General features: G+C 42.8%; 1 protein-coding gene across 3 annotated transcripts in view; it reads left to right on the top strand.

The window, feature by feature from the left end:
- The first annotated feature begins 233 nt into the window (after positions 1 to 233).
- LOC109898155 (myomegalin) overlaps positions 234 to 12,650 on the top strand; it is a 122,518-nt gene continuing 110,101 nt past the window's right edge. For 2 of the 3 annotated variants that reach the window (XM_031833712.1, XM_031833710.1), the window contains exons 1-2: positions 234 to 497; positions 10,924 to 10,976. In XM_031833712.1, the coding sequence (XP_031689572.1) occupies positions 454 to 497; positions 10,924 to 10,976 (97 nt within the window). In that variant the 5' untranslated portion in view covers positions 234 to 453. Of the gene's footprint in view, positions 498 to 8,666; positions 9,174 to 10,923; positions 10,977 to 12,650 lie in introns of those variants that run through there. The other variant, XM_031833711.1, reaches the window with a different exon arrangement.

Raw genomic sequence — 12,650 nt, 5'->3', positions numbered from 1 at the left:
TAGGCCTAGTACGAAATCCATGTTTGTCAAATATGTTATTATAATATTTAATTCACAGTATAAACTAGTAAAAAGTAATATCATTCGAAAACCCATGTGATCCTTTTTTTGCTCTCTCATGGATGAGTCTTTGTCATGCGCGCAATGGTCCTCACCCGCGCTCGAATGTACTGGGGTCCTGGGTCCGGCTTCCTTTGATCTCGGTGCACGTGCACAGACGAAGTGCATAATATGACGCATGTGAAATCAGACAGCATTTATTGGACCGTGGGGGCCACTGGCAGCTACGGACCAATTATAACGAACTGAAAGCATCAGACGCTTTTGTACAACATTTCGCGGATTCCGTGAGATATTCGCTACCTTGCTTGGAGAGATTCGGTTGGATGATACAGTATTAATGGTTAGTAACGGGAAGATTCCAACGTGAGGATTCCCCTGTGATAAATCAGTATGGATTGGACAGTGTCAGAAAGCACTTTGAGAGGAATTGAAAGGTAATGTAGGCTATGCCATCTAATCAGTCATTGCAATGCTGTAAATATATGATTGATGATTCAACTGAGCAGATATTCATTGGATTACAAAGTCATCTGTGAGTGGATTGCAATTAGTTTTTTTCATGCAAAGATGCTCTTTTGAAAATGATATGTTTTGCACTCTGAAATGCAAAACAATAATGTTCTCCTAATTTATCAACATTAATATTACATAGAGGAGTGTGCCCAATGTGGTTGTGCAAGTTTGGAAGCTACATGAAGAGTGTTTCCTGTTGTAAATATTGACATCTTCAAAATGTGTCCAGCTGCTATCTATCTCTTGCATTTTGTCATTACATTCCTTGTACTCATCTAAAAGGGTACACTAGCATAGACTATATTCAAAATAACGTTGCATTATTATACAGATGAATTGTTGTATAAAAGGAGCATTAATATCATTTTGAGTGATATAGTGGCTTCCCTAAGCCATATATAGTTTACTGGCACACTGGGCTAAAACACTCAGGTCATGCTGTTCCAATGGTGTATGTGTATTCACTCTGGTGTTGTCGGTACTAGAGGGGAGGTTTAAGAACAGGGGTCTTGTCTGTTTGTCTAACCCATGGCCATTTGATTTCTGATGTACTTTGACCTGGTCTGGCCCCTCTACCAGCTAATCTTGGAACCCAGAACCCTAGCCTATCGACTGCTTGCTCCCCTTGTTTAGGGCCTATATCAATCTAGCAATCAATTAGTCGATTGATTGTGGGGTCTATAGGTGATAACTGTCATCAGACTTCAAAGGAGTATGTTTCCATTAATGACAAAAGTCCCCTCCCCCCCACCCATTTTAATTTAAACCTTGTTGGAAAATCGATCGGTGATACTTATTGAACTGCCGAGCTTGCATTTTGACAGTTGGTGCAAACCTTGATGCAAACCTTGTTGTTGTACACGTGTTGTCATCATCGTAGCTAGCACACCCATTACAGCTGTGTGCCACACATTGGAAGTGTTAAAAGCTCTCATTAACAGCTTGTAAAAACGTGACACAATGAATTAGACAGTCGGCTACATCTCCCCCTCTATCAACACAGGGAAGGTAGCAGGAACAGACCTAGCTGGTTCTAATCAGTAGGCGCCAAGTGAGCCATCCCATCGTCTGTTTGTCTGGGCTTCATTCAGTGCAGATGGCCAGACACACAGCTGAGCTCAACTCAGAGAAGGATATTATCTACTGTACTCAGATCAGGTGTGTGTGTGTGTGGGCTTGTAGTGAAACATATGATGTGTGTGGGCTTGTAGTAAAACGTGTTTGTGTGCTGCCAACGATGCTTGATGGCAACATATTGGAACTGCACTGTCTGACTCCAGCACATAGAAATATAATAACATAGAATATAACCTCATTCTGTTTCTATGGTCAGGACCAGAGCCATATATGCAATAGTATTATGGGTTTGGTCCAGAATGTCATTTTTCATGGCAGTGTCACTCTGAATCCACACTTATTAGCTTCTTGAATAGGACCTTGTTCTTTTTCTGGAACCTTTTGGTGACTCAAGGTTTTCTGTCTGTCAGTGGGCTGCTGTCATAGCAGCTGGTTCAGAGCAGCTGTTTAAACACAGTAGGAGAGGTGATGGGGAAGAGGGAGGGGGAAGGAAAGAATGGGGGAGGAAGGGGAGGGGGTTGAGTGGTCAGGGTAATTACAGTGACCTTGTTGTAGTAGAGCAAGACCAATACATTGCTCCCTCTCTCTCTTTCTCTCTCTCTCTTTAGATTTCTTTATTTCTCTCTCTCTTTCTCTTACGACAGATCATAGGTTGATTTGCACTGTCTGAACTTTCTCAGTGCAATCACTATTCAGTCATTTTGGTCCCATTTATTGAACCGATGTTGGTTCAATAAATCATGATATCATGTATTTGAGAATCAACCAAAGGTCAGTAGTGTACCTCTTGTCCTGAATTGACCTGACCTGGTATTGGATACTCTTCTCGGAGCTATGTGTGAGATTTCCCATGGCCAGCAGAAACACTGCAGGCAGGGAGTGTAACCATGATTGGGATGAAATCAATAGTTATGATGATGACGACAATGTCTGCAACGCAAACGATGTTGCCAGTCACGAAAGGAAAGAAAGAGTTGAAGGAAGGGGGAAAACCACAAGACACGTTAAATCACATACACAGTGAGGTGTTTTGGTGGTTACATAAGATAACAGCCCAGCACAAAACAGTGCAAATAAATCACAACGTTCTCCTCCTCCTCCCCTGTACAGACATGCAGTGCAGCAGGGGCATAGCTATCTGGAGCCTGCCCAAGCTGCATGTGGGAGCCTCCTCTCTTCTCCCCTATTCCAAAGTGGTTGGACTTGTGAAATGCCAGACAGGTATGCGAGTTAGAGAGGGCAGAAGCATCAAAGAGGGGGGGGGGGGAGGAGAGAGAGGAGGGAGACAGACACAAAGAGAGAGATAAGGAGCGCTAGAGGGTGAAGGGTGGATGAGGGGTCGTGTGTGTGTGTGTGTGTGTGTGTGTGTGTGTGTGTGTGTGTGTGTGTGTGTGTGTGTGTGTGTGTGTGTGTGTGTGTGTGTGTGTGTGTGAGAGAGAATATTCATAATATGCATTATCTAATTGACTGCTCCCCCCCACATATACAGTGAGGGAAAAAAGTATTCGACCCCCTGCTGATTCTGTACGTTTGCCCACTGACAAAGAAATGATCAGTCTATCATTTTAATGGTAGGTTTATTTGAACAGTGAGAGACAGAATAACAACAAAATAGTCCAGAAAAACACATGTCAATAATGTTATACATTGATTTGCATTTTAATGAGGGAAATAAGTATTTGATCCCAAACATGATTTAGTACTTGGTGGCAAAACCCTTTTTGGCAATCACAGAGGTCAGACATTTCTTGTAGTTGGCCACCAGGTTTGCACACATCTCAGGATGGATTTTGTCCCACTCCTCTTTGCAAATCTTCTCCAAGTCATTAAGGTTTCGAGGCTGACGTTTGGCAACTCAAACCTTCAGCTCCCTCCACAGATTTTCTATGGGATTAAGGTCTGGAGACTGGCTAGGCCACTCCAGGACCTTAATGTGCTTCTTCTTCAGCCACTCCTTTGTTGCCTTGGCCGTGTGTTTTGGGTCATTGTCATGCTGGAATACCCATCCACGACCCATTTTCAATGCCCTGGCTGAGGGAAGGAGGTTCTCATCCCATATTTGACGGTACATGGCCCCGTCCATCGTCCCTTTGATGCGGTGAAGTTGTCCTGTCCCCTTAGCAGAAAAACACCCCCAAAGCATAATGTTTCCACCTCCATGTTTGACGGTGGGGATGGTGTTCTTGGGGTCATAGGCAGCGTTCCTCCTCCAAACACGGCGAGTTGAGTTGATGCCAAAGAGCTCCATTTTGGTCTCATCTGACCACAACACCTTCACCCAGTTGTCCTCTGAATCATTCAGATGTTCATTGGCAAACTTCAGACGGGCATGTATATGTGCTTTCTTGAGCAGGGGGATCTTGCGGGCGCTGCAGGATTTCAGTCCTTCACGGCGTAGTGTGTTACAAATTGTTTTCTTGGTGACTATGGTCCCAGCTGCCTTGAGATCATTGACAAGATCCTCCCATGTAGTTCTGGGCTGATTCCTCACTGTTCTCATGATCATTGCAACTCCACGAGGTGAGATCTTGCATGGAGCCCCAGGCCGAGGGAGATTGACAGTTCTTTTGTGTTTCTTCCATTTGCGAATAATTGCACCAACTGTTGTCACCTTCACACCAAGCTGCTTGACGATGGACTTGTAGCCCATTCCAGCCTTGTGTAGGTCTACAATCTTGTCCCTGACATCCTTGGAGAGCTCTTTGGTCTTGGCCATGGTGGAGAGTTTGGTCTGATCTGATTGATTGATTGCTTCTGTGGACAGGTGTCTTTTATACAGGTAACAAGCTGAGATTAGGAGCACTAGCTTTAAGAGTGTGCTCCTAATCTCAGCTCGTTACCTGTATAAAAGACACCTGGGAGCCAGAAATCTTTCTGATTGAGAGGGGGTCAAATACTTATTTCCCTCATTAAAATGCAAATCAATTTATAACTTTGTTGTTGTTATTCTGTCTCTCACTGTTCAAATAAACCTACCATTAAAATTATAGACTGATCCTTTCTTTGTCAGTGGGCAAACATACAAAATCAGCAGGGGAACAAAAACTTTTTTCCCTCACTGTAGCTACTCCACTGACCACACCCTAATATTTTGATCAACATTTCCATGGAATGTCATTCACCCTCTGTTGGAATAAACCCAATGGAATGAACCCCTTTGTCTTCTCAACAGTTCTCTCAGTATAGCGTGCTTAGGTGACAGCCATAGCTTCTCTTAGCCCGATGACAAAAGACATGATAAAAGGTCAAGAATAAATTGCAGGTTTTTCTTCCGTAAGGTATCTATAGTGAAAGGTTTCTTTAGAGCGACACCAAAGATCTGAAACCTAGTCGGCGCATGACTTGCAGTGGACCATCCAGCGATCACTGTTTTCAGTTGGAGAGGAGATCATCTCCTGATCCCCTGTTTTACCTGCAGCCTCTCTGAACCTGTCTTGTTTCATACATACATACATACATACATACATACATACATACATACATACATACATACATACATACATACATACATACATACATACATACATACATACATACATACATACATACATACATACATACATACATACATACATACATACATACATACATACATACATACATACAGTGGGGCAAAAAAGTATTTAGTCAGCCACCAATTGTGCAAGTTCTTCTCTCAAAAAAGATGAGAGGCCTGTAATTTTCATAATTTCATTTAATCACATTTAAACTATGACAGACAAAATGAGGAAAAAAAATCCCGAAAATCACATTGTAGGATTTTTAATGAATTTATTTTCAAATTATGGTGGAAAATAAGTATTTGTTCAATAACAAAAGTTTATCTCAATACTTTTTGTTATATACCCTTTGTTGGCAATGACAGAGGGCAAATGTTTTCTGTAAGTCTTCACAAGGTTTTCACACACTGTTGCTGGTATTTTGGCCCATTCCTCCATGCAGATGTCCTCTAGAGCTCTTTTGGGGCTGTTGCTGGGCAACACGGACTTTCAACTCCCTCCAAAGATTTTCTATGGGGTTGAGATCTGGAGACTGGCTAGGCCACTCCAGGACCTTGAAATGCTTCTTACGAAGCCACTCCTTCGTTGCCCGGGTGGTGTGTTTGGGATCATTGTCATGCTGAAAGACCCAACCACGTTTCATCTTCAATGCCCTTGCTGATGGAAGGTTTTCACTCAAAATCTCACGATACATGGCCCCATTCATTCTTTCCTTTACACGGATCAGTCGTCCTGGTCCCTTTGCAGAAAAACAGCCCCAAAGCATGTTTCCACCCCCATGCTTCACAGTAGGTATGGTGTTCTTTGGATGCAACTCAGCATTCTTTGTCCTCCAAACACGATGAGTTGAGTTTTTACCAAAAAGTTATATTTTGGTTTCATCTGACCATATGACATTCTCCCAATCTTCTTCTGGATCATCCAAATGCTCTCTAGCAAACTTCAGACTGGCCTGGACATGTACTGGCTTAAGCAGGGGGACACGTCTGGCACTGCAGGATTTGAGTCCCTGGCGGCGTAGTGTGTTACTGATGGAAGGCTTTGTTACTTTGGTCCCAGCTCTCTGCAGGTCATTCACTAGGTCCCCCCGTGTGGTTCTGGGATTTTTGCTCACCGTTCTTGTGATCATTTTGATCCCACGGGGTGAGATCTTGCGTGGAGCCCCAGATCGAGGGAGATTATCAGTGGTCTTGTATGTCTTCCATTTCCTAATAAGTGCTCCCACAGTTGATTTCTTCAAACCAAGCTGCTTACCTATTGCAGATTCAGTCTTCCTAGCCTGGTGCAGGTCTACAATTTTGTTTCTGGTGTCCTTTGACAGCTCTTTTGTCTTGGCCATAGTGGAGTTTGGAGTGTGACTGTTTGAGGTTGTGGACAGATGTCTTTTATACTGATAACAAGTTCAAACAGGTGCCATTAATACAGGTAACGAGTGGAGGACAGAGGAGCCTCTTAAAGAAGAAGTTACAGGTCTGTGAGAGCCAGAAATCTTGCTTATTTGTAGGTGACCAAATACTTATTTTCCAATTCATTAAAAATCCTACAATGTGATTTTCTGGATTTTATTTCTCATTTTGTCTGTCATAGTTGAAGTGTACCTATGATAATTACAGGCCTCTCTCATCTTTTTAAGTGGGAGAACTTGCACAATTGGTGGCTGACTAAATACCTTTTTACCTTACATACATACATACATACATACATACAGTGGCTTGCAAAAGTATTCACCCCCCCCCCCCTTGGCATTTTTCCTATTTTGTTGCCTTACAACCTGGAATTAAAATGACATTTTGGGGGGTTTGTATCATTTGATTTACACAACGTCTACCACTTTGAAGATGCAAAATATTTTTTCTTGTGAAACAAACAAGAAATAAGACCAAAAAATTGAAAACTTGAGTGTGCTTAACTATTCACCCCCCCAAAGTCAATACTTTGTAGAGACACAGCAATTACAGCTGCAAGTCTCTTGGGGTATGTCTCTATAAGCTTGGCACATCTAGCCACTGGGATTTTTGCCCATTCTTCAAAGCAAAACTGCTCCAGCTCCTACAATTTGGATGGGTTCAGCTGGTGTACAGCAATCTTTAAGTCATACCACAGATTCTCAATTGGATTGAGGTCTGGGCTTTGTTTAGGCCATTCCAAGACATTTAAATGTTTCCCCTTAAACCACTCAAGTGTTGCTTTGGCAGTATGCTCATGGTCATTGTCCTACTGGAAGGTGAACCTCCATCCCAGTCTCAAATCTCTGGAAGAATTTCCCTGTATTTAGTGCCATCCATCATTCCTTAAATTTTGACCAGTTTCCCAGTCCCTGCCGATGAAAAACTTCCCCACCGCCTGATGCTGACACTACCAAGCTTCACTGTGGGGATGGTGTTCTCAGGATGATGAGAGGTGTTGGGTTTGCGCCAGACAAGCTCAATTTTAGTCTCATCTGACCAGAGTACCTTTTTCCATATGTTTGGGGAAGTCTCCCACTTGCATTTTGGCGAATACCAAATGTGTTTGCTTATTTTTTTTCTTTAAGCAATGGCTTTTTTTCTGGCCACTCGTCCGTAAAACCTAGCTCTGTGGAGTGTACGGCTTAAAGTGGTCCTATGGACAGGTACTCCAATCTCCGCTTTGGAGCTTTGCAGCTTTACAGCTCCTTCAGGGTTATCTTTGGTCTCTTTGTTGCCTCTCTGATTAATGCCCTCCTTGCCTGATCCATGAGTTTTGGTGGGTGGCCCTCTCTTGGCAGGTTTGTTGTGGTGCCATGCTCCTTGGGCTTCATGGTGCCGCTTGCTTGGCGGTGCCCCTTGCTTAGTGGTGTTGCAGAATCTGGGGCCTTTTAGAACAGGTGTATATATACTGAGATCATGTGACAGATCATGTGACACTTAAATAAAATCCACTTGTGTGTAATCTAACTAATTATGAAGGTAATTGGTTGCACCAGATGTTATTTAGGGACTTCATAGCAAAGGGGTGAATACATATGCATGCACCAATTTTGTATTTTTTTTCATTTCACTTCACCAATTTGGACAAATAAAAACCCATTTAAACTACAGGTTGTAATGCACCAATATAGGAAAAACACCAAGGGGATGAATACTTTTGCAAGGCACTGTACATACACATACACACACATAGGTGTATATATATATATATAACTAACCACTTACCTTTACCCTAACCCTAACCTAATCCTAAGCTTAAAATAGCCTTGGTTCTCATGGGGACATGGGACATTTTCCCACGAGGGAGAATTGTCCCTGTTTTACTATCCTTGTGGGGACTTTGTGGGATTTTAGGTCCCCACAATGATAGGAGAACCAACCTGCACACACACACACACACACACACACACACACACACACACACACACACACACACACACACACACACACACACACACACACACACACACACACACACACACACACACACACACACACACTGCCTCATACTGAATTGCCTGTTTGGTCGGGAGTGTGCTGGAACAGATCTGTCTTTCATGCTGAACCAGAAGCACACACACAGTTTACCTCTTCCTCCCTCTCTCTATCTGAGTGTTTGTGTACCTTTGCTCTGGTGCTTTTTCCCACTACTCCTCCCAGTGTGTGTGGTGTGTGTGTGTGTGTGTGTGTGTGTGTGTGTGTGGAGAGGACCTGTGTGTTTCACTGGAATCCTGTCTTTCTCTGGCTGGCCTGCCACGTCAAATGACAGTCTGGAGCCCCGTGTCCTCAGGGAGCTGTGTGGCCGAACAGCCTGGCTGCGGTCTCTAGTCTGGGGGTCTGTACAGGAACAGGACTGGCTCTTACTGAGGTCCGAGGAGGACAACACTGATCTCAACTGAACTGGAGTAGCCATTGAGGAGATACTACTGCTCTGGAGGAATCTTATGGGATACCCTGCTTCTTGAATCCTGTGGAATCCTCCCAGTGCTTTTTTTAGTCTGTTTTATTTTGATTTACTGTGAACCGTTGGTTGGTTTGGCTTGGATATGAATGGTTTTCTGTACAGGGGCAGGTAAGGTGTTCACTCTGCTGCCAGTGATATACACTCCCCTGCATATTTATTTGGAGAGGGAAGCTAAAACTTTTAATTTGCCTCATAGAATATTTTTCTGAACACTTCGAACATTAATGTGGATGCTACCATTATTACGGATAATCATGATTGAATCGTGAACAATGATGAATGAGAAAGTTACAGAGGCATAAAGAGCATATCCCCCCCCCCCCCAAAAAAAATGCTAACCTCTCACCGTTACCAATAACAGGGGGAGGTTCAATATATTGATGGGCTATGATCTTTATGCCTGTAACTTTTGGTAGCATCCACATTGATGTAGAAGTTTTCAGAAACATATTCTATTCTTATTTACAGTAAGTGACTCGAAATTGACATAATCAATTATTTCCCAATAATTTATATTGGGCACAACATAATCCGAAACACAACCAAAAGAAACGGCAAAGGTATCCAACAAGTTTGAAGACTCGCAATCAAATGGGGGGACTACATACATAACGTGCTTCCATTTTTTAACGGTAAAACAGATATGTATGAAAATACCCTCAAGTAAAAGGTGACATTCTGTACTGTCGCCTCATATAAAACATTTCATCTCAAATCCAAAATGCTGGAGTATGGAGCGAAATAAAAATGTTCAAATAAATATGCAGGGGGGGGTGTACAGTACATGTGGACTAGGCTGAATAACTAGTTGTAGGTTTAAGTCGTGTGTAGCTAGCTGGTATGTGTTTTTTTCAAGGAAAATCAAAATGTATTTTTACAGTTTGTCTTTGAGCAGCTTGGTGTGCTTCTGTTTGTTTTGAAGGCGTTGTGTGTTGATCTAAGGCTATCAATATACTGTATTATGTAATCAAAGTAATCACTCTCATGGGAGAACAGACAACCCATATCATCAGGTTTTTTGGGTTAGTCATTAGTCACAACACTGATTGGATGATTCGTTTCATCTACTGGGAAAGTTTGTTCCTATAGGAAGGACTACATTGAATGACAAATAGAAACACAAGTGGCAGTAATACACATGGGAAAATCCCAAATTGTATTGATGTAATCATAATGAAATGAAATGATGTATACTCATTATTTTGTTCACCATGTTGATTACTCCGACTTCCCTGTTGGTCCCCATGACAGGTGCTGATGAGTAAGGGCTTTTTAAGTTCAGCTTTGTGGGAAGACCTGCTGTTGTTGTTGTAGTAACAGTGACCTGGTGGTCTGTCTGTCTGAATAGTTATTAGGCTTCTTCCACAGCTAGAACTAACACACACACACTCAGATGCTGCCTATACAGGCCAGCTGTTCCCCCAGGCGCAAGGTCAGGAGAGGTGTTGGCCCGGGGTAGGCCGTCATTGTAAATAAGAATTTGTTCTTAACTGACTTGCCTAGTTAAATAAATAAATACAAATAGAAGTGTGTGGTTTAAAAATCAGAAAGTGTCATGTTCAGTATGTGCTTGCTACATGTGTGTGAACACATTCGGCTCAACCCAGTCTCTACTCCACTGCTCACTGTGTTCCACATGTTCCACATGTTATTTCATTAGTAGGGAGTAGGCACAATAGTATTTCCTGATCACATGACCCGACGAGGAAATACATTCTGGCCCTACTCTCAGCTAAAACAGTTTTAGCACTTTTTTGTTAGTTTTGGATGTGAGTAAAACTATATTCCAATCTATCCGAGGTAATAAAAACCGGATGTTCGATGTTATGTGTGTTTGACAAAAAAAACTCTGTTTCAGGCACTATGCTGGTGATCGGCAGGCCCGGACCAAAAGTATAGGACACAGGACTGGTAAGTGGAGATTCACACTGGCTCTGTCATTTATCACACACACACACAATATTCCATTCACGTTCTATGACTGTCTCTCTCTCTCTCTCTCTCTCTCTCTCTCTCTCTCTCTCTCTCTCCCCCTCTCTCTCTCTCTCTCTCTCTCTCTCTCTCTCTCTCTCTCTCTCTTTCTTTCACTAAATGGACTTTTCACCCTCTCTTTCTATCCTGCTGTTTTTCTCCCTTCCTGTTTGGTCAAACACACCTCTTACACCTCTCACTATATAACTCTTTTTAACTCTTTATTTATTAACCCACCCCGCCCATACAAGGACATGTTTATACCATACGGCTGTTATTAAAGACACTTAACAACTATTGCCTCCTGTGAATTACTCTGAGTACAAAAAAGTGTTAGAATGTGTTTGGATGTGCCCCCTTCCTAGTTCGTGTGTGTACACGTTTGGCACAGTGCAGTCGTCAATCATATGGGTGTTGTGTAATTTCTCATAGCCTGGCCTGGCCTGTGTACCAGCAGGTTGCACTTCAGGCCCGGGTCCAGGACATCTTCTGTAGCCTAGCCTACACTCTACACAACGCAACGCTCTTTAATAATCTGTAATGAGCTCCTACTGCGATTTTAAAGAACTGTCAGACGTTTCAGCTCTGCCAATGGTTCTGTGATTAAGCCCCTCGGGACCTAACCCCGCATCTCCCCACTCATTCTATACCCCCCTCCAAAATGTGCCAAACACCCATTCTCAAGGAACAAAACACACATTATTGTATCCCTGTGTGGTTTTCCTGGGAATGATCCTGATATTTAGTCGTTTTAAAGAGAAGTTTGGCATTCGGCCGTTTGGAGCAGTTTCAGCTGTAACGGACCGTACCATGTTGGCTAAGTACTTAACAGGGCCCAGGGGTGATACAGTGCATTCCGAAAGTATTCAGACCCCTTGACTTTTTCCATATTTTGTTACATTACAGACTTATTTTAAGACGTATTAAATTAAACATGTTCCTCATCAATCAACACACAATACCCCATAATGACAAAGGGAAAACAGGTTTTGAGACATTTTTGTACATTTATAAAAAACTATAACACAGAACAAAAAAAATATTTACAAAAGTATTCAGACTCTTGGCTATGAGACTCGAAATTGAGCACAGGTGCACCTTGTTTCCATTGATCATCCATGAGATGTTTCTACAACTTTATTGGAGTTCAACTGTGTTCAATTCAATTGATTGGACATGGTTTGGAAAGGCACACACTTGTTTATATAAGGTACCACAGATGACAGTGCATGTCAGAGCAAAAACCAAGCCATTAGGTCCAAGGAATTGTTGGTGGAGCTCTGAGAAAGGATTGTGTCGAGGCACAGATCTGGGGAAGGGTACCGAAACATTTCTAGCAGCATTGAAGGTCCCCAAGAACACAGTGGAAGAAGTTTGGAACCACCAAGACTCTTCCTAGAGTTGGCCGCCCGGCCAACGGGGGAGAGCAATCGGGGGAAAAGGGCCTTGTTCAGGGAGGTGACTAAGAACCCGATGGTCACTCTGACAGAGCTCCAGAGTTCCTCTGTGGAGATGTAAGAACCTTCAAGAAGGACAACCATCTCTGCAGCACTCCACTATAATCAGGCCTTTATGGTAGAGGGGCCAGACAAAGTCTGTTCCTCAGTAAAAAGC

This window comes from Oncorhynchus kisutch, linkage group LG10, assembly GCF_002021735.2.
Source record: "Oncorhynchus kisutch isolate 150728-3 linkage group LG10, Okis_V2, whole genome shotgun sequence".
NCBI classification, from domain to species: Eukaryota; Metazoa; Chordata; class Actinopteri; order Salmoniformes; family Salmonidae; genus Oncorhynchus; species Oncorhynchus kisutch.
The sequence above is the reverse complement of the archived record's forward strand: the minus strand, read 5'-3'. Positions and strand labels throughout refer to the sequence as shown.